This window comes from Cavia porcellus, unplaced genomic scaffold, assembly GCF_034190915.1.
Source record: "Cavia porcellus strain 051 isolate PalLab524CR breed Dunkin Hartley unplaced genomic scaffold, mCavPor4.1 scaffold_18, whole genome shotgun sequence".
In the NCBI taxonomy this organism is placed as follows: Eukaryota; Metazoa; Chordata; class Mammalia; order Rodentia; family Caviidae; genus Cavia; species Cavia porcellus.
The window spans coordinates 38,879,413-38,901,585 of record NW_026947501.1 but is presented as its reverse complement, the minus strand read 5'-3'; the positions used below and the strand labels follow the sequence as shown (position 1 = coordinate 38,901,585).

Below are 22,173 nucleotides of genomic sequence, written 5' to 3'. Positions count from 1 at the left end.
GGCTAATGGCCAGAAAAATGTCAGATATTTTGGTAAGGGTCACATCCAGACACCCACAAGGCTCAGAGATGAGAGCGAGGAAAGGAGACACTCATTTTCTTGTGTATTCAAGAATTATTTGTGTATTCAAGAACTCCACATCTGCCAGAGGAAAGTGGGTATCACCAACTCTAGTCTTCTCAATGCTGAATGTTCTAGACCATGGCTGAGACCAACAGCCCCAGAGACATCTGCATAGACAGGGGAAGAGCCAATGGGACTCCAAGGACCTAGAGTCACCCTCAAACTGGATGTCACCCTTTCCATGACTACCCCACTGCACACGCGCACACAACACATGAACAATACGTACCAGACACACACCCTTCTCTGAACTACCCCTCTTGCCATACAATTCACCATTGCACATGATATCACATTATGTTTTCATTGTTTACTTTTTATCTCCAATTATATTTGTGTTCCTTTATTGGGTTCTGGGATGTAGCACCCAACAACTACTTATACAAAGAGTTCTGCAAGAATGAGATAGAGTTAAATCGTATTAAAATAAATTGACTTGAATCAAAATGACACTGGGGATCAAGGGCGGTGCATCGCCTCAGCTGCAAGATGGAGAATTACTCTGATTTCTTCGTCAAGAGTCTCTTCACAGAACCACCAGGTCCAGATTTCTCCCCAGCCCCCAGCCACATCGCTCCCCACCTCGGGTCCTCACTGCTTCTTATGGAACAAAGCTGGGGCTGGCTCACTGCTCGGCTCGGCCATGACCTGCATGGGCTGGTTGTTGAGGGCAGCCTCGCGCATCTTGTGGTACATGAACTCATTCTGGCGGAACATGCGCAGCTCCATCTCCGTCTGCACCCGCATGGCCTGAGGGACACAGATGCATCATAAATGGTGAGCAGAAGCCCCCCACGACATGCTGACTCCTGACTGACCTCAGAGCAAATGGGCCCTGTCAGTGACATTCGACTTGCCCCTCAGAAGACACACACACACACACACACACACACTGCACAAACTCATCCACTGCAGGCTTGGATCTCAGCAGTGGGTCATTTGTAAGGAAGAGGAAGTCAGACCTCTGAGACCGTAGCTGGATTCATGGTTCCCAACACAACAATTTTTTTCTCATAAATTTTCAAGTGGGCACCTAGATTTAAACACTGGCTCCTGAACTTACTGGTTGTGTGACTTCAGGCAACTGACATAGCTACTTCCCCTAGTTTCCTTACCCATGCAGATTCCTTTGTGCTCTCCAGTGGACTGGGAAGATTGTACTGTGTGGCACACAAAAAACTTCTTGTTCCTATGAAAATGTGGCTCGGTGGCCCAGGTCAGAGTCCCAGCTCTCACAGCCATAGGAACATTTACTGAGGGCCATGTGTCGTTCGGGAACTGAGGCCACCATAGTGAATAAGACAGTAATTACACTGCTTGGACAGCTACTACGCTAGATGTAAAGGTGGTTCCCTCCATCTTCCTGCCCCTATGTGGTCGCCTAGGCTTTGAAGGCCTAATACATTGATTGTGTATTTTTATTGATAAGGAAATTGGGGACATAGGAAGGAAAAGAACATTCACATCTGAGAACAACTGATCTTAAATGTAATCATTTCAATACACATTTTAACACCAATATCTCTCTGCTTTCCCTGGGTTACACTATATGAGGACAGACCTGTCATTCCCAAATAAACCAGTACTGCAAAGCACAGAGGAGAGCAGCAGCTATAATGATCATGTAACTTGCCAGCCACTTTAGCTCACTGCAGCTCCCCACAATCTTACCTTCTCCCTTCTTATTGCCAATGCACAGACTGAGGCACATGCAGTCAATAGTTGCAAAAATCACAAGGCTAAAAATCTTTACAAGTGAAAATTGAATCCTAGTGATCAAATTCCAGACTCCATTCTATGGAGAATATTTTCTAATATGAAGGACTGCACACACAGACACACACACACACACACACACACACACACACACATAAACACACTTGCACACTGCTGTTCAGTTTCCCTGCCCAGGCTCAGGGTGACTGATGCAGCAGACTCAAGGTTTGAATCTCAGCTTTGCTATTGACTCACTAAGTAACTATAGACAGACTATTCCCATTGCCTGAGCCTCAGTTTCCTCATGTGTACACAGGAAGAGGCGGGCTAAGGCAGGTCTGAACCCCTCCTGGTCTAGCTGGCTATCTGTGGGCTTCCCTCAGTGAAGTCCAGCTGAGCGAGGACTTATCCTCAGATAGCTCAGAGCAGGAAGGGAGTGCCCCGCCCTGAGCTGCTACTTACCTCTAAATCCTTGGTGATGGGGTGGGAGGGTCCATGTGTCACTAGGAGAATGGCATAGGCTTTGCAGATCATCCCGTGCCCCACCTCGATGTTACCAGCATGCCAGTTGGTTAGCCCTGCCCGCATCACAGCCATGCCCAGTTGGGCATTGTTGGGGTGGTACAGCTTCCTGAAGGGGCACAGAGAACCATCATGACCATCCTTGTACTTGTACATTATTTAACAACTTCTAAAGTGCCCTGATTGCTTAGGTCTGTGTGTTCTTCATCTTGGTGCTGTGAGGCATCTGCCTGCTGGAGGAAGGGGAGACTGAGGCACAGAGTACCAACACACAACACTGCAGTGAGGCTGTGAGATCTGGGGCTCTGGCCTGGGCCATTATACCTTGTCCTCATAAGGAAAGGATCCCAGATGGCACTCTGAATGTGATCCCCAGAAGGTGGCATCCCTCTGGAGCACTCAGCCTCCCCCACACAAGTCATAGGAAGCCCTGGAGAAAACTAACTTGACATCCTTCTTGGAGCAGCACTGTACTTTCACTGCAGGGCAGGGCCCCCTTCTACCATGCTGCACTATTTGCCTACATTTTTTAAAATACAAGTAACGTTCTAAAAAAGAAATGCAACCTCTCGGGTCAACTTGCTCACTTACCCAGAAATACAAATTGGCCTATCCACGTGGATACAGTGAATATACAAGAGGGTTTAGTGGCAGAGACGATAAGGAAACTGCATTTATAACTTATAAGCAAGAATGACTGATCTATGCTTTTTCTTCTGTCCCTCTTTCCCCATAAGTAAGCAAACAATAGACAGAAAAACATATTCCAAGCACTTAGAATCAAGCTCCATTGTGAGGTTCCATATGCACCGTCAGCACTCTGGACTCCGAATCAAGCTGCATGGAGCCTTAAAATGATCAAGAGCAGACGATGCCACCCAAGTGATAAATGGAGATCTAGAAAGGACCAAGGATGACACACAGGCTTCATCTCAAGTGCCAACTCAGTTGTTTCATGACGACTGCTCAGAGCTTGTGGATTTAAAGAAAGAAACCATGTGTGACCACTGGTCTCTGTTGTGGGTGTAGCAGGAAGGGTTGCAGCTTCTATTTGCTGTCCCTGAAAGAGATGCACACCCAGGAAACGACTGGAGCTCTGCGGTCATCACCTACATGTAGCCGTCCACCATCCTCCTGGCGTAGTGCGCGGCCTCCCCAAAGGCCTGGAGGTAGGAGAGGACCTCGGACACCACGCTCAGCATCCGCAGCGTGTACAGGTTGGTGTCGGCAAACACCGGCTCCTGCTTCTCCAGGCACTCCCGGCACAGCTTCACGACCTAGAGATAGAGAGAGACAGAGACAGAGACAGAGACAGAGACAGAGACAGAGACAGAGAGGCAGAGAGAGAGGCGCTGCCCTTCGCCACTGCGCCTGCACACATCGCGCTTCACGCAAGGAAGCAGCATAGCTGCCCTGGGCGGGTATTTGGTCTTTTGGGATTGGGGAAATTCCTGGCATTGGTGGGAAAGCAGGGTTTGAGAGCTGAGTGGCAAGATGATCCCATCTGGCCAAGATATAGGAATGGAAACGGTAATGATGAGACATTAGCAGTCAGTAATTAGTAGGAGCAGGGAAAACTAAATTAAAAATAACGGGACATATTATAGTAACTTTTTTGTTGTCCTATTAACCTGACTTGAACCCCAGTATTGCTCTCCCCATCTTGTTCTGATTATTATATATTCTATTTTGTTTGATAGTATCAAGTTTGAGGGTATAGGCAATCACTTTGAAGGCAGTAAGATATACTATGATGCCCAATATGGATTATTATCCTTTTTTTGAAGTCCTGTAAGGTCCTCAGTGTAGGTTTTGTTCTGTACTGTTTTGATCAATTCTATTATACCTGATGATATAGACAACTCAATTTAAAAATAGCAAGAGGCACAATGGTAACCACTCTTGATCACCTGGTATTCTATTTTTGCATAGTGTCTATGCCCACCCTTCTGTTCTAATTGATTCTGTTTTGCTTAGTCACATTTGGTTTTATTCTCTTCAAAAAAGTAATAAGAACCGTGAGAGTAATAAAACTCTAAAAGTCTAATTGTTACTGTGAAAAAGAAAGGAAAGTAAGGTAGACTAAGGGTTATAACCGCAGGTATGTTCGAGTGTGTAGGATGGAAAACCATATAACTGAGCTTTTGTTGGATCATTGAACGGAACTGTCTCCAATTTCACTGTATGAATGTCCACTTTATATGCTTTAATTTAGTGATATGGATAACTGTTTCTTGGAAGATAATATGTAACCTATTAATTGGTGATTTCATACTATATATATTTTTTTCTTGAAATACTGTATTATTTGTACCCTTTTACAATATTGTTTTTTTATGTCCTTTCTTTTTTTCTTCTCTCTTTAAATAAAAAAAAGTAATTAGTAGGAACTATGAAAGCTGTATATGCATGTATGTGTATATAACTACATGCAAATATAGGTATGTGTATGCAAATATAGGTAAATAGATGCTTCTCCTCACATTAATGCAATCACATAGGATTTATTAATATTCTCATTTTATCAGAGGAGGAAATTGAAGCACAGACAAGGCTGGAACTTTGCCTAAGGACGCAGATCAAGGATTCAAACCAAGCTTTTGACATCCTATGCACTTGATTCCTGAGATTCTCTACCTTGACTGTGACATGGAGCAATCTGGAAAGCTTTCTAAAAACACAGATGTTCAGGCTGCAGCCCACACCAGTTGGAACCAGTTAGTGAGGAGAGAGATGTTGGGTGTGCAGTCATGCAGCCCCCAGATAGTCCTTCAGCACAATGGAACTGGATAGCCAGGCTCTGTTAACTGTGTTCAGAGAGTTGGGCAGGAAGAGGTTCCCACGAAGCTGGAAGACCCACCAGGAGGACGCTGCCTTGGACCTGGGGAGAAATAGGATGCTTTTCCCCGATCTGGTCCAGGTGTAGATGTAGGCTTTGGTTGCACCCTACAAAGATGAAGGGTCTCCAGGTTTCAGGCATTCATTGTTCTCTTCCTCCTCCCTTGATGCTGTCATGGGAGAAATGCCCCCAGATCCTTTCCATCTTAAAAGTAATCATTTCCTGAGACTTCCCCAGGGCTCCGGTGGGAACAGGTTGGGGGGTGGCAAAATGTGGGCTCTCGAACAGCTCATTCTGAAGAAAATCCTCTTCCATCCACGGGGACAGTGTCCAGCCCCTTACCTGGTTGCACCAACTTCAAATGAAATGAAGAAGAAAGTAGGAGAAGAAGAGAAGCCAGGGAAATTGAATTTGTGAAGTCCTCTTCTTCGCAGCAGCAGCTCCTAACCCACACCCTTGACAGAGACTTTCCATATTGTATGATAACACTTTGTTCATGTGGCCGTCTCTTTACCTGACAGAGCTCTTAGCAGGCAAGGAGCACGTTTCATGTTGGTCACCTCCGCTCATCCATGTGCAATGAATGATTTAGGAAAGGAAGTGGGGGAAAAGCAAACAGAAATGAAGAGATGCTAACTTCTCAGATTGGCCTGTGCTAGCAGCATCCAAACCTGCCTACACTCCTGAGTCACTTAATCAGCTTGGGAAAGAACACTGCTTCCTGGTCCCTGTGTGCTGGTGCAGGTGGGATGAATCACATTGTAGGGGTTGAATGGGAATTGCGTTTCAACAAGCTGCCCAGCTTAATTCAAAGAAATTTCTTTGCAGGCTAGAATTTGGCTCTGTCTCAGCTTTGACTGCATGCTGAAATCATATGAGGGCTTTAAAATTCCTTGATGTCTGGGAACCCTTTACAGAGAGTCTGCTGAAATCATCTTGAGTTGGGGTCTGGTCCTTAGGATTTTCAAAGGCGATTCCAGTGTACAGCCAGATGAAAATTCCTATTGTTTTGATTCCTATTGTTTCAAGCATAGGCAGGAACTGTAGTATGCAGGCATTCAGTTATGAGAAGGTAAGCAACCCACTCCCAGTGTGTCGGACTGCCATGCTTTCATCTCTGATGCCACCTGAGTTGTCACAGATCCTCCAGGTACATTGATCTGGCTGCCCTTGTGCTCCTTAAAGCCCACTTTTAATGGACTGAACCGTCACTGAGAAGATGGCTTTAACAGGTTCAAAGTCCAAGGACAAGAAATGTCACAGTCTCAACCTAAAGACATCTTCCCAAAGAACATCCTGCCCTGCCCTGAGGCCTCCCCTTCCTCCTCCTACTTCCCTCCTTTACTGGAGAACATTTGGACACCTTCCCCATCCACTCCGAAAAGTGAATTCTCACCTCATGATACAAACCCTCCGATCGAGCTTTGTCTATTTTTTCCAGTGTATCTTTCGAGAATTGTGTCATCTCCTTCACCACTTCTTGAGAGGGCTGGGGAAAAGAGGGACAGTAAGTTATAGACCCCACAACGAAGCAGCCTGTTCTGTCTCTGAATAGCTGCTGTCTTTGACATTGAGTACTGTGCAAGTTTATGCCGGGTGAGACCTGCATGCCTGCTTCGTGCACTGTCCTACACCACCTCCCTAAGGATTTGGGCCCGCTGACAGGTGGTGAAAATCCCCCTTGTCTGGCTCCTGGAGAAGACAGTGACAAACACCCAGCAGTAGGAGTGTGTGTACCTTGGGGTCCTCTTTCACCCCCAGGAAGAGGTCATCCTTCAGCCCTTTCTGGCAGTGCTCACATGTACAGTCAAAGTAGTACTGCTTCTTCAGCTGCCTCTTGCGTTCTTCGCTGACATTGAGGAAGTCAATGTAGGACACTGTCAGTTCCTCTCCTACTGAGATCTTGCCCAGGGCCCGGAGCTCAATCCTGGAGCAGGGTGAAAGAACCAGAATCAGGGGGACCCAGGCCTGCCAGCAACACGTTAGTGCTTTCCACACTTTGAGAAGTTAAGTCAAAGACAGCAACTTCCCCTAGTGCTCTGAGAAATTTTCCATTCCCTCCAAACAGGGGAAACGTGACCTATAGCCCAGTTTCGTAGGTTACTCCACTCCACTTAGTAGAACAGTCAAATAGGCACCACTCAGTTCATTGTTCTGCAATCAGCTCTGCAGGGCTGGTAGGATAAGGAAGCAATTCCACCCTCACTAATCCCTTTACAGCGTGTGATCTCATAACTCAGCTGTGACTCATTGGTCAAGCAGATTGCAATGCAGTGATTTTGGCTCCCATTATGGTTGAGCCAATTCTTGCAAGATCTCCAAGTATCTCAGATTATTTAGAGTTCTCACAACCAAATTAATTGCATGACACTGAAATATGAAAAGTGCACCTGTGTCTACTTTGCTTTACATTACAAATGTTCCTCAACTTTCAATGGGGTTATCACCTAATACCTTACCTAGGGTAAATTGAAGATATCAAAAGCCAATATGCACTTAACACATCTAATCCACCAAACATCATACCTTAGCCTCATGTTAAATGCCACAGAACACTTACATTAGCCAGTAGTTGGGCAAAGCCATGTAGCACAAAGCCTAGTGCTAAATATCTCATGTAACTTATTAAATGCTATATTGAAAGTGAAAATTGAATAGTAGTATGGGTAAATACTTGCAGTATCATAATGTAAAAAATTACAAATCAAAATATCATTATTTAGAGACCAACTATATTTGTAACTGAAGTTTGAAGGATAACAGGTGGCTAAAATAATAGCTGCAGAAGAACTAAAAAGATGAGTTTTAATACCAGCTCTTCCTCTGTCCAGCTTCCTTGGATATATTATATCCCTACCCAGATCTTCTCCATCTCCAACATTCTGCAATTCAGCTAACTGAGCCACGGTGGGCAAGTTATTCAAACGTTTCTTGCAGAGAATAGAAACAGAGCAAAAGCCATGGAGACCCAGTGCTAGGAAGGTGGGCAGAGGCTCTCCTCCAGACTCCACCCTCCAGATGTGAGCTCCGAGCCCAGCAAATGATGTAAATTATCCAAAGTCAGGTGCTGTGCACACCAGCAGACACAGGTGCACCGACCACTCCCACCCCTCACTCCCAAAGGCCAAGTCCCACACAGAACTTTGTTCTCAATCCAAAAATCAGTTTAAAAGTTTTCAGGCCTGGGGCTTGGGATTTAGCTCAGTGGCATAAACACCTGCCTGGCAAGTACAAGGTCATGAGTTCAATCCCTGGTACCAAAAAAAAAAAAAAGTTTTCAAGCCAGCCTGAGCAAAAAGACCATCTAGAGCAATTTGATTGGCATTAAGAAAAGTAAAAAGCCAAAGTAAAATTTGACCTAAACCATGAATTTATAGTTGGCTATATCGCTTTTCACCCTTTTGGCTAAGAATGCAGTATACTATAAGTAGTGAACAAATACTATGAATAAATATTTATCAAAATATTGCGGTTAAGGGTGCTATTTCTAGAACCCAGTCTGGATGAAAAGTTGGGGTTATAAACACTCAGTCCTTTAATAGGTCGGTGACAACAACTGTCCTCATTTTGTGGTGAGCAGGATTTAGGGTTTAGAGGTGCAGTGCAGGTTTTGGCTAAGAGGCTGTGAGTTAGCAGGGTTCATGCTTTGATGTAGGCAAAGTAGGAAAAGTGGGGAGTGAAAGGGAAGAAGAGAAGAAAAGGCAGGAGCTGAGGAGGAAAATGGTTAGTTTAAATGCTTCACAAGTAAGCCATTCAATCAAGATGAGACACTGGCATGCAGAAGGAAAATGGGCCAAGGCGACTTGGGCAGGGGCAGTCCCAGCAAACCAGGGAAAGTGAGGGGGATGGGTCAGAGCAGCAGAGGTGCTTGGAAAGCCTGACCCACCTCATCTGGGTGTGAAACATGGATTTCACTGCCTCATGACTGAAAGACAAAACAGACACCCGAGTGGAAATCAGTACCATTGGCTGACAAGTGCAGCTAGCCAGACTGCACAGCATTCCGGTTACAAACCAAAGCTCTGGCCGTCACACGGCCTGTATCCCAACCCCTTCAAGCTGGGCTCGCATAACAGGGCACCGCCTAGAGTAGTGAAGAGTGCACCGGATTTGGCATAAGAAGCTCTGGGTTCTATTCCATAGGCCTCAGGGTCTCACCTGTCACCCGATAATGAGACTGTCAATGCATTTAAAAGAACAGCACTGAGAAACATATGGGAGCTTTTACTACTGCCCGACTCCGAGGCATCCCAATGGAAACACTACCTGTTTTGACGACTGTCCTGGGAAGAGTTTGAATTGCATATTGAGGCTGGTTAGAGCACCTGAGTACTATGTAAATGGTGAGGGTTAGCATCCGGGACTTTTTCCAGTATGGCAGCTAGGCAGTGACCACAAAGACATCTTCTTTTGCACAAAAGCCAAGAAGCCCAGGTAAGACAGGGCTGCTCAAAATTAGTGGATGCCAGCAAGCCAACACAGACACCAGAATGACCAAAGACAGTGTTCCCAGGCAGGTGCCGTAATTGTTATTCATAGTGACACTAGGAGCCCTGGGTCACCATCACTGAGGGAGAACCATCTGGAAAATCAGGCCCCATGTATGGCAAAATAATGATGCTCTCTACCGAGCCTGGTCACAAGGCCCTCTGGGAGGATTCCATGAGGTACAGGCCAGTGACCCCAAGAGGTTTAGGAAAAGAAACACAAGTGCTGGGAAAATGTGACCATCTGGGTATAAAATAAACTTTCCCATGTTGAGCTTCTTTCTCCATGGCCTAAAGCCCCAATGTCAGAAATAGGAATGAAAAGCAAAATCATTGCTATGTGGAGGCTTAGGCCAAGTTCTCGTCTGAGAATGAGAAGGCATTGTCTCAGCTTCTAGAAAGTTTCTGGGGAGGACTCTGCCCGTTGTTGATGGCTCAGTGTAGGCTTGCATCTGTCAAGAGAGCTCATCTTTAAAAGCAAAAGCAATTAATACTATTCAGGCCTCATCCCCAATCTACCCAATCTGTGCCGTGGACAGCTGAGCTCACCTGCTGATTCTTCTCCATGCATGCCCCACCACTGAGATATGTTCTTTACTCTTATGTCACTGATCTGTCCCTTTTTGGGGACACAAGGCTAAACTTGAATTCTGAAGGATGCATCACCCAGATTCCTTTGCCCTCTGGCCTCTGGCTGGGGACTGGCCAAGGGGAGGAGATGAAAATGTTTCAAGAGAAAAAGATTGGGACATTTGGACCATGGTTTGACCAGTGATTGGTTTGTCTACAGGCACAATTGAAAGCCACAGCAGAGGGGTATCTGTCCACAGTTCAGACTCTCACAGGTTGTAGGGGAGGCTTCCTCTATGCATCCCTCCAAGGGTAGAGGTGGTACTACCTCCCAGTGCTCTGGGTGCTAGACACCTAGCACATCTAAACAGTCTGAAAGTACACGTCAAGACTCAGAAATGACCCATGTGGAATCTTTTGATGTATGCCTTGATACCTTTCTCTATTTATTCTATATCAAGATTCCAATTCACTCCACACTGGAAACGCACAGTAGAAAACAAATCATACAGTCTCCCCAGCCCTATCTCACACACCAGTTAAAGACATACTCACTTGCCATTGTTGAATATGACTGTGCAGTTGGGCCAGCAATCATGGTTTACCAAGCCCAGGTTGGGAAAGATGCCCACACCCACTGCCTGTAGGCCTCTCTGGTCACTGAGCGTGAAACCATTGCAGTTGATCTGCCCAGAGGAAAAGATGAGGGTCAGGTGACTGACAGAAACAAAAGACAGAACTTCATCCCAGTGTTGAAAGGAGTATGTTAAAAACGGGCTCTGCTTAGAAAATCTGGAAACAGTCTTCTGTTCTCTATGTGACTCCAAATCACACCCACAAAAAATTACACAAAATTTCTACCTCATATATAAGCACATACATGAATACATGTGCAAAACATAAATATGATGCATAACAAATACAATATACAATTATGTACTCCCATGGCATTTATTATAGATATGAAGGGGGGCCACTTTCTCCACTTATTTTTACCAGACATTTACCAAATGCATGATGGAAGCACGTGAATGCCACTAACACATTGTTATCTCAACAGAACTTTTTCTGCTCTGAGCTCCAGTTTTCCCATCTACAACCCCTACAGGATTGCAGGTGAACTCGATGATCTCTAAGGATCTTCCCAGATCTAAGCTTTGTGTGTGCTGTGTGGTCTTTAACAAGAAGGCTAAAAGCATGAACCTCACTTTCTGTTGTGTAACGCAGTACTGGAAGCTGTGCATTTATACATCAACATGGCGGGGTCATGGTGCCCCAGTATCTTATGTGGTCAAACCTTATTAAGTATGCTTCTGTGGAGTTGTTTTCTGGCTGAGATCGGTGTTTAAACTGATAAACTTTGAGGAAACCCAAACACCCTTCCCAATGTTGGTGGGCTTCATCCAATCTGTTGAGGACACAAAGAGAATAAAGCCCAACCCCTCTGGACAGAAGGAGTTTACAGCCCTTCTCCAGGTGTCTAGCCTCCACAATTACAGTTACAAGAGCTAGTGCCTTAACCTCTCTCTCTCTCTCTCTCTCTCTCTCTCTCTCTCTCTCTCTGTGTACATGCATGTGCACACATGCATACACTCCCAGCTCCAAAGATGCTGAATGAGGTCATTGTTGTTATTACAAAATCCTTGCTCCTTGTCCTGATCACCATCACCACAGAAGGGGCATAATCCTCCATCTGAAAGCATCTAATCCCCAAAATCCTTAAGCCTGAGACCCAAGCCTTCTGCTCCAGGGCTCCCACCTCCACCTTCTTGACCGTACTGGCCTCAACTGGCTTTGTGACCTCCCTGTCACAAGCTCACACACCCACCCCACCTTGCCCCCCATCAGTCCTGCCAGGTACCCATGGGGGGAAAAAGTCTTATTTACAAAGTGACTGGTGGGCAGGACAGGATGAGAATCTGGTCTTTGTTATCACTATGGACAAGAGGCATTTAGAAAGTGTAGATAGGAAGACAAATTACCATCTAAATGCACCATTCCAACATGACAAATAACTTGGTCATGGGTACGGATTCAGCTAGGGCAGGAATAACTTCATAGTAAGGTCAGAAAGAGTGCATGGGAGAGGCCTTTATTTTAAGCTTGGTCTCCCCAACTGACTCTGGCCTGGGCTTCTGGGAATCTCTCAGCTGGACAGCTTCCTGTGTCACTATCCCCTGTTCTTTATGGAGAACCATACAGGAGGATCTCTGGGCTTTTTAATGGGGTCATTTAGGGGTCTGTCTATGGATTCAGCAGGGAGGGGCACAAGTGGATCTGCTGCAGCTGGTAAGTAGTGGGCGGCCTGCACCAGCCTGTTACCTGGGCTCGACACAATCACCATGGAAAAGGAAGTCACTGGGCAGATGAGGCCATTGGCCTAGGAGAAGGCCCAGCCTCCTCCCAAAGCAGGAGAAGGAGAAAGAGAGGATGTCAGGGGGGGCACTGGAGAAGGGGAGCAGGCCATACCACTCCGAAGATGTGGGAGATGTACTGCATGCTGAACTGCTGGCTCTGGGGCGGCCAGTACTGCAAGAACGTGTCCACGTCCACCCGCAGCTCCTTCTGCTCCTCCTCCCCAAAGTGCTCCACGTGGTTCTGCAAGTCATCCACGGACACCAAGCAGCCCTCGGTGAGCCCGGTGCCCTCTCTCTCCACCCGCCACATGATGCGGGCCGCCAGCCTAAGGAGAGGGACAGTGTTACCCGTTCATTCATTCATTCAGCAGACACTGGGTGCCTAGTGCATTCTAGGTACAACGTCAGATCCTCAAACTAGACAGATGAATCTTCCTCTATCATGACGCGTCTCATATATGGGGAGATAAAAGTAAACAAGATCATTTTAAGTAGTATTAAATGCAGTAGGGTGCAATGCACCCAACCAAGTAGGGTGAAGCAAGACAGGCCGAGGGAGGGGAAGCCAAAGTGGACAAGAGGAGTCATGGAGCCAGGACATTTGAGCAGGAGCTGGAATGGACAGAGGAGCCAGCTCTGTGGGGCTGGGGACAGAGCAGTGAGTACAGAGGCTCTGAAAAAGGAATGACTTTAGCACCACAGACAAACAGCCAGAGGGTCCCAGTGGCTGGAGCCCAGGAGCAAGGAGTGGAGAGCAAAAAGGGCTGGAGAGTCCAGCAGGCGCCAGGTGACACAGGATCTGGGGACACCAGGAAATGCAGCAGCCTGGGTCTCTCCCGACAGTGTGGCTTCCTGGATAAGTGCTAGATAAGGTGTCTAATGACCTTTCCATGTCTTCCTCTTTCCATGTGTGGCATTAAGCAAGTCGCTTGACTTATTTGAACCTATCTAATGGTTAGTAAAATAAAGCTAATATTCTCTGCCATATACTCTAGGGGTACTAAAGGCAACGTGAAGCCATGTACACCCACATCATGTGTGATCTCCTCCTCTTCCTCTTCTCCTCCTCTTGCTCTTCCTCCTCTACCTTTTTTTCTTCTTTCCTTCTTCTTCTTTTCTTGTGACACTGGGGATTGAACCCAGGGCTTTTTCAATGAGCTACATCTCCAACTCTTTCTTTATTTTTAATTTTGAAACAGGGTCTCACAGAGTCACCAATTTGCCAAGTTCAGTCTTGCAATCCTCCTGCCTCAGTCTTCCAGAGAGCTGGGATTACAGGGTGTGCCACCACACTGGACCTGGTCTTATTCATATTTATAATGATTGAGTAGAAAGTAGAGACAGCCATCCCGGTAAAGAAACCTCTTAAGCAAAGGCCTAGAGCGGCCCGGGGTGTGGGCCATGCAGAAAGCAGAGAAGGTGCTCTGGGAGAAGACAGGGAGGTAAAGTGAGGCAGAAAGGGGCCCTGGGGACCCCGAGTGTGACCAAAGGGTGTGCTTTACCTTGAGGGTGTCTGTGTGAACCCTGTGGGTTCAGCTCTGACTCAGACACCCTGAGGGTGTCTGTGGTCCCTTCCCACAAAGCAGCTCCTATGACTGGAGGTTTTGGTGCCACCCACCGACCGCACGCTATCCAAGTGCCTGAGAGGGGCTGATGGCCAGGGACAGTCTCTGGCCCTGCAAAAAGACGCCTCCCATCCTTGACAAAGCACAGGCCTTTCTCATCTCAGTGGGTCACAGTTATTTCTAAAGAGATGTCCCACTGAGGTCCCCAGGTGCGCAGGAATCAGGATGTCCCCCACCAGAATCACCAGGAGAAAGAGGTTCAAGATAAGGTAGAGGACAGATCTGTTGCTGCCCAACCCTGGAGAAATGGCTACCGACCTCAGACAACAGAGGCCAGCTGGAGACAGATTTCAGAAGAAACTGTCAGTGAGATTGTGCAGGCAGGGCATTGAGTGCATGTCTCAGGAGGTGACAGTTACTCTGGATCTTGAAGAGCAGGTAGAGACAGACTGGGGAGGCCCCTGGGTCACTTCATCCTGCAGTTTCCTGAAAGCCCCCAGGACACAGCATTCTATTCTGAACCTAACTGCACCCTGCCCCAGCAGTGCAAGAATGCTCTGTGTCATCCCTCCTCTGCTGCCCGCTGCAGCTTCCTGAGCAGCTTCCTGTGGCCCAAGACTGGGTCCCACAGGCTGAGCCTCCAGGACTGGGAGCCACATGCTGGCCCTGAGACTTCTGGCAATCGTCACTGTGGAAGCCACCAGTGTCACAAACCCAAACGTCCCTGTTGAGTGCATGTGACTAAGTATAGGATCATAGCAGGGAGTGCTGGCATGGTAGCACACACCTGTGATGCCAGCCCTCGGGAGGCTGAATCACAGCAACCTCAAAGCCAGCCTGAACCACAAACCAAGACACTGTCTTCAAAATAAATAAATAGGTGCTACTGAGCTCCAGCGCATCTTGTCACTTCTTGTTGTTTTGAGTTTTTCTTTTGTTTTTTCCAAGGTGAACCAGAAACCTTATTTTAATATAAAAATGTTAAAAGCTGAATGCTCAGGGACCTCACAGGGCATCATGATCGCCATCCCAAGTCACCCTCTCCGACCTGAAGGAGTGACCGTGACCACTCTCAGCTCTTTCCCCATTTGCTCTCAGCCTGGCCTCCTCTGGGCTGGCACTGCTGTCCCTGCTGCCACACTCCCCCCGACCTGTGAGGGTCCCAGCTCTGACCTGACATTCTCGTTGGGCACCTTCCCATATCTCTTGATGGCAGAACACTCGTGCTTGTGGTTCAGCCAGGCATCCTTCTGGCAGGTGCGGTCACAGTAGTGGGCAAACTTGCACTGCCCGCAGCGATGGAGCTTCTCCTGCCTCTTGAAGCAGGTGTGGCACACAAAGTTCACCAGGCTGGAAAGGCAGGGGCAGAATGCAGGCTCAAGGGTGGGCATCTTAGGCCATTTACATTAATCTAGATGAACAGTAAAGAAAAGAGGTTTATCTTGGACCACACTTCAGGTCTGCATCTGGCAGTGCCCTATGGTGGGTGACACGGGACATCACAGGGTCACAGACAAGCAACACAGGCATCTGTGTGCATCTCCTCTATTCTCTCCCTCTTCTTCTAAAGCCACCAGGACTCAATTATGGTGACTCCACAGCAATAACCATATCGAATCCTAATCACCTCCTACAGTCCCCACCTCTGACCGCCATAGTCAAGTTGGCCCCATCCTTTACTACCTCATCGTGGAGGCTAAATCTCTTGGGCAATGCACACAAGCCAGTAGCCACATCACAGCAGGGGACACGGCAGGAAGGACTCGGCTCTCAATGGGCTGCTCCTGGTCTTTCTAAACTTCAGGTTCCCACTTTTCAAAGTAAAGGGATCTGGGCTCGAGCTCCCAAAGTTCCCTTCAAGTGATAATTGGTCCTTTCATAGACATTTTTAAGTGATCCTGGTGTGAAAAATACTATCACCCTCTGTAGACTGGCCACTTAGTTAGCTCAGCACGGGCCCTGGGAACCCCACAGGGTGCCTACAAAACAACTGTGCGCCTGTGGTCACTGCTCAGGGTGCTGAGTGCCTGCAAGAGGAGCACAGGCTGTTCCTGGGAGGAGCCCCAGAGTCTCCTGGACTCATGGAGTGCACTGAAGCTCCTCACAGGTCCCTTGCCAAAGGCACTGCGCCACCAACATGCGTTGGGAATGTGTCAGGAGAGGGGCATATTGTGTGTCACATCCTTCTCATGGTAATGACAAGGTTATTGATGTCATCTGATGTGCTCTTCCAGCTCAGCCAGAGGGCAGAACTAAAGAAGGAAAGAGATGTGGGGAGATGAGGCCAACCAGATGAGCCCTGTGTCTCCCATGTTAGTCAGATACAGAAAAGGACACAGACTATGGCGTAGGAAATGAATTTAACACACGGTCCTGCTCTAGAGTGAGTGACGTCTAGTGTCCTCCCTGGTCCCATAATGCAGGGAAGAGAAATTCCAGCCATCGAAGCAAAGTCATGATGAAAACTAGTGCAGAGATGTACAGAGAAGCCCTCGGCTCTCTGGGAGGAAGTGGACAGATAAACTCAGATTGGAGCTGGAAGGATCTCAAAAGTTTAAGAAAACAGGGACTTTTAGGGTAATGGAATTCTAAAGCCAGGAGGAAAAGCTCCTCAGAATCTCCAAATGCGTAGCTGGGTATAATGGCCCATGCCTGTAATCCCAGCATTCAGAGACTGAGGCAGGAGGATTATTGCAAGTTCAAGACCAGCCTGAACTGCATAGCAAGATCCTGTCTCAAATAAAAAAAAAAGAAAAGAAAGAAAGAAAAAGAAAACACTCCATATGTAGAAGCTCTATGTTCATCAGTCTTCTAATACCCACAGAAGAAGACAACCCTGCTTCTAAGAGCACTTAGTTGATTGGTGGCTGGTCCTAACTGTCACAAACTTTTTCCTTATTAAGATTGAATCATCACCCACCAAAATGTATTCCTGTCCCCTAAATTGGCCCTCTGGATCCTTGCCCAATGGAACCAGCCTGGTCAATTCAATTCTGTATGAATCTGAATACCACTGCCCTTCATTTCCCTTCTCCAAAGTAAAAGCTCCCAGTCTCATCAACAGGTCCCTGTACGGTGTGATTTCCAGGATTCTCCCATCACTCTGGTGGCCTCTAGTACATCAAGATCAGATCTCTGCAGCCAAAGGACATGGATGTACACTCAAGCAAGATCCTGTAGCTAGCGCTAGAGGTCAGGCTCAAGGGCCAGTCCAAGGTCCAGACCTTGGCTCGCAGTTTAAATGTCCCACTGTGGCATCAAGAAGGAGAGAGGCAGGCACAAATTCAGCTGAGGATGCCATGAAGTTTACTGCTCCACGCTAGGATCTGGGCTTTCCCAGAGTCCAGGCAGTTCTCAGCCTCTGGCTGGTGACTCAATACACTGCTCTGTCCCCAAGAGCTGTGAGATGCCTTGCTAGTTAACTTGTTAATAGTTCTAGAGTACTCAAGGGTGTGGAAGGTCAGTGATTATTTATAAACTACAGCAGATTCAAGGTCATTCAATATCTTCTTTACTCTTATCCTTGTGTTCCCTTATTTCTCCAGTGCAGGATGAGGATTAGAATTACCCTAACATAGTTAGAATTGCACAGAATCCAGAGCCTATTATAACTGTACCCTAGATGGTGAGCTCTACTTGAAAAGATCATTTGTCATGAAATGTCTCAACAAAATACAGCACACAGAGCTTACATGGTCTCTTACATGGGATCTTGAGTGAAAATCTCCAAACCCCTGGAGATCAAGCACTGTAGGCTACATGCTTCTGTCTCAAGTCAGGATTGCATTCTCTGGCAGGCATTTGAGGTTATTAGCAAGGACTTGAGTGCTGAAGAACATGAGTAAATTAGACCCCAGAAGGCTCCAAACCTTGTCACCTCGTCACTCAAAGGTGAAGACATTTTACAATTATGACGCCTAGGGGAAAAAATAGTTTCTAGATGTGGTGCCTTTTATACTTCCTGGAGCTTGGCACTGGGCTTCCATTAGTTTCTTTTGAAAAAAAATCTCACGATAGTTTAAAGTCAGTTTATAGATTAGTCACTAGTACTCCTGAGTTTTCTCAAAGGTGCTACAGCCAAGGGAGAATTTCTCTATTTCCATATGACACTGATTTTCTGAACAGACTTATAGAGGTACAATTGACATACAATAAACTATACAAATTTGGTTAATAATCATATTACTAAGTTTTTGTTGGATAGTTGAACAGAACTGTTTTCAGGCCTGCTGTTTAAATGTCCACTTTGTATGCTTCACTTTTGTAACTTGAACAGCATATAAGAGGATAATATGTAATTTATCAACTGGTGACTTCTTACTGTTTATCTTTTTTGAAATTATGTACTATTTCTACCCTTTTTGGTTTTTTTTAATTAAAATTTTTTTGGAAATTAAAAATAAATAAACTATACATATTTTATACATATGCTTTTAGGCTGGGTGTGGCAGTGCACATCTGTAATCCCAGCACTCAGGAAGCCAAGGCAGGAGGGTTACTGCAAGTTCAAGGCCAGGCTGAACTACATAGTGAAGCCTGGCCATGAATGTGTAACTCAGTGGGAGATAGCATGCTTATCATGCACAAGCCCCTGAGTTCAATCCCCAGCATCCAAAAAAGTATTAGATCTCTCTTACTGTAGGAGAATATCTAAGATAATCAACTTTTAGAAAGGAGAGTTGGGCTCACAGTTTTGGGGGTTCAGTTCATGGTAGATTGGCTCATGCCTATGACAGCACATCATGGGGAGTGCCTGACAGAAGAAACTCCTCACCTCAGAGCTGTTGGGAAGCAAAGAGAGAAAAAAGGAGGAGACAGCGTCCCAATTGCCCCTTCAAGACTACACTCCCAATGACCTAAAATCCTTTCACACAACCCACGTCCTAAGGTTCCACCACCTCCAGTAGAGCACAGATTAGGAGCCAATATATACCTCTTTGCAAGACTTTAGAAATGTACACTACATGATTCATTCAGCCCCCAAAGCTCCTATCCATTTCACAACGCAAAATGCATTCAGTCTGTTTCCTGGAGTGTGTACCCTACATAGGTGCTGGTCAGTGCAGCTGCCCACAACACCATCATCAATAGAGTGAACACACCCTCATCCTCACAATTCTCCCTTGACTCTGAGCTGTTTAACTGAGTGTACAGCCTTCACCTTTATCGCTATTTGGCTGCTTTCAGTGTAGCATTCCACAGTGCCAAGAACATCTTGAATATTTAGTGCGTCATCTGGTGTTACGCTGGTGGGCTAAGCTTAGAGTTGTGTGCAAATCTGAGAGCCTATCTTAGGTTGGGAAAGGAGAAGGAGAAGCAGATGCTGTCCCTGGGAAAACAAGACACAGACCAGGAATACAGACTCAAGGCAGGAAAGAAAGGGAGGAGAAGCAGGGAAAGATCTGGAGACTGAAGAGTTAGAAGCAAGCCCAGTCCTTCTGGCTGTCACCAGCCACTGGTCACTTGTAGCTTCTTGCTTGTCTGTTCCAGGGCCACCCATCAGAGAACAACCCTACACTGGGAGTGCTGTAGTATCTTTCACCCAAAATGATTATTTTAGAATATTCTAGGATACCACCTTCATATTTTTATTCATATGCATGTCTTTCAATCTAGGGGATGTGGTCAAGTTTGCATCTACTGAGCAAAAGTATTACACCATACATTTGCATTCAGTTTTACTGTTTTAAATGCTAAATACATAGAGCTGAACATACAGCTCAATGCTAAAGCACACGTCTACCCCACATGATGCAGGCCCTTTGTCCAATCTAACAATCTACCCAAATTTTAAATTAAAAAGTTTAAACCAGCATGGTGATACACACCTATAACCTCAACTACTTGGAAGGATCTCACTTTTGAGGCCAACTTGGACAACTTAGTGAGACTTTGTCTCAAAATTTTAAAGAAACAAATTTTTAAAGAATAGATTTTAAGCAGGGTATGATGGCTCACACCTGTAATCCCAGCACTTGGGAGGCTGAGGCAAGAGGATCATTGCAAGTTCAAGACCTGCCTGGGCTACATAATGAGCTCAAGGCCAGCATGAACTGCATAGTGAGACCTTGTCTCAAAAAGGACAAGAAGAGAAGAAGAAGAAGAAGAAGAAGAAGAAGAAGAAGAAGAAGAAGAAGAAGAAGAAGAAGAAGGGCACTTGCCTAGCAAGCAAAAAGTCATATAACATACACACACACAGACTACAAATTTTAAAAATAAAAATAAATTTTAAGCATACGTAAAAACTCTAGGCATAACAGAAGTTCTTTTTCATTGTTATAATCATTACTTCTTACCTGCTTAAAATATGGAGTGGCACAGGGACTGGACACATAGCCTGTGGCCAGCACAGTATCAAACAGTTCTGAACCTTAAGGACAAATTCTCACCATGAAAGCACACAGATCCAAGCATGGTGGCACACTCCTGTGATCCCAGCCTTGGAAAGCTGAAGCAGGAGGATCATGAGTTTGATCTCAGCCCAAACAACTCTATAACTTATCAATACCCCATCTCAAAACAAATATATTTTTATAAAGGCTGGGTATGTAGCTCAGTGTAAAGGCCCTGGGTTCAATCCCTTGTACCACCAAAGATACATTCATTAAATGTTAAGAAGCCTTCCAAAATGAAAACATGCAGCTGAGGCCACACGTGTTAAAGGATGACTACCATAACCGGAGGATCTGTTGAACTAACTTCTGGGCAGAGGAGAAAATGAATTTGTTTTTTTTAAAGTGCTAATTTGAAGCTTAGTTAACAGCAATTACTTTTGAACATTGTCATGGTTTGTGTCTGGGTGGCCCCCCAAGCCTCATGCAGTCATGGAGGCAGCTGAATCTAGCATTTGTGATTGGTTTGTTGTCTAGCACTGGGATTGGTGGTGTGAGTGCTGCACCTGTCCAGGGGTGCATATCTAGCATACAATATAAGAGAGATAAAGAGGTGTGCTTTTCCCTCTTCTGTTCATTTTGCTCTTGTCACTTGCAGCTGCCATGAACAACTGCCTCTCAGCTGTGTCACCCTCCCTTTGAGCCAGCTGAATATGGACCGAAACCCCCAAAAACTGTAAGATAAATAAACCCTAATTTGGGGCATCGGATATTTTGTCTCAACAACAAGAGAAAAGTAACCAAGACAAACATAGACCATCACAAATGTTCAAAGGGAAGAGTATTTCCTCTCTAACAATGTGTAGAATTTCTGGTACATAGTGATAGCAAAATAAAAAATAAAAATATTTTTAAATTGGCTTCTAGTAGGTCTGTTATTGCTTTATAAATCTGTGCAGACAAGTGCCCTTATTCCCTGCTTGGGGTTGGACCCCTCATCCTTGGTCAACACAACAGCCTACAACTTATGAAGACAAGATTTCCTAGCCTGGCTCAAAAGGAGAGAATATAGCAGGCCTGGCATTTGCCTCCAAGCTCTATGAACTGAGCTAATACACTTCCAATAGGGCCCAATCATAGAATAATCCACCCACTTTGAACTGCAGCTGAATTGCACTCCAATATCAAATTCTGGTACAATGGACCACATGTCTTCCAATCATGGATAACTGCCTTGACCAGCATGAACCTGGAGAGAGAGCCTTGAGTGCTGCAATAAACTCTTCAGCCCAGGCTGCGTGGCAGGGAGGGCTTTACAATCACTGATCTCATCTTTTATCAGGCCTTGAGTCCACAGACTTATCAGCTCAGTGATATCTTGCCCTTCTTCACAATCTCTAAGAAACTTTTAATTACTTTTCATAAAATAAAGAGTAATTGGTTTGGAATGATTGTTTGTTTTCTTACTGTGAACTCATAGTTTCAAATGCAAACCACCAAAATATCTGCTCCAGGCTCACCAGTCTGTTTTATTGTACAATGTAGCTAACGATTTTGGGAGGGTCTAGAGCCATGTTTGAAAAACTGTGGCTGAGATGTAATGTATCCATGGATCAACTCCCCATGATGAACATACTTTCATTGTTTCTGAATGTAATATAC

General features: G+C 45.8%; 1 protein-coding gene across 2 annotated transcripts in view; it reads right to left on the bottom strand.

Annotated features, from left to right (window-relative positions):
* Window positions 1-413: 413 nt before the first annotated feature.
* The window catches only part of Smyd1 (SET and MYND domain containing 1), a 29,272-nt gene continuing 7,512 nt past the window's right edge, over window positions 414-22,173 (bottom strand). The window contains exons 2-10 of one of the 2 annotated variants that reach the window (XM_003468945.4): window positions 15,353-15,529; window positions 12,727-12,940; window positions 10,813-10,943; window positions 9,087-9,125; window positions 6,938-7,127; window positions 6,597-6,689; window positions 3,475-3,638; window positions 2,302-2,470; window positions 414-873 (exon numbers count right to left, since the gene is read on the bottom strand). In XM_003468945.4, coding sequence (XP_003468993.1) covers window positions 715-873; window positions 2,302-2,470; window positions 3,475-3,638; window positions 6,597-6,689; window positions 6,938-7,127; window positions 9,087-9,125; window positions 10,813-10,943; window positions 12,727-12,940; window positions 15,353-15,529 — 1,336 coding nt within the window. In that variant the 3' untranslated portion in view covers window positions 414-714. The remainder of the gene's footprint in view (window positions 874-2,301; window positions 2,471-3,474; window positions 3,639-6,596; window positions 6,690-6,937; window positions 7,128-9,086; window positions 9,126-10,812; window positions 10,944-12,726; window positions 12,941-15,352; window positions 15,530-22,173) is intronic. The other variant, XM_003468946.4, reaches the window with a different exon arrangement.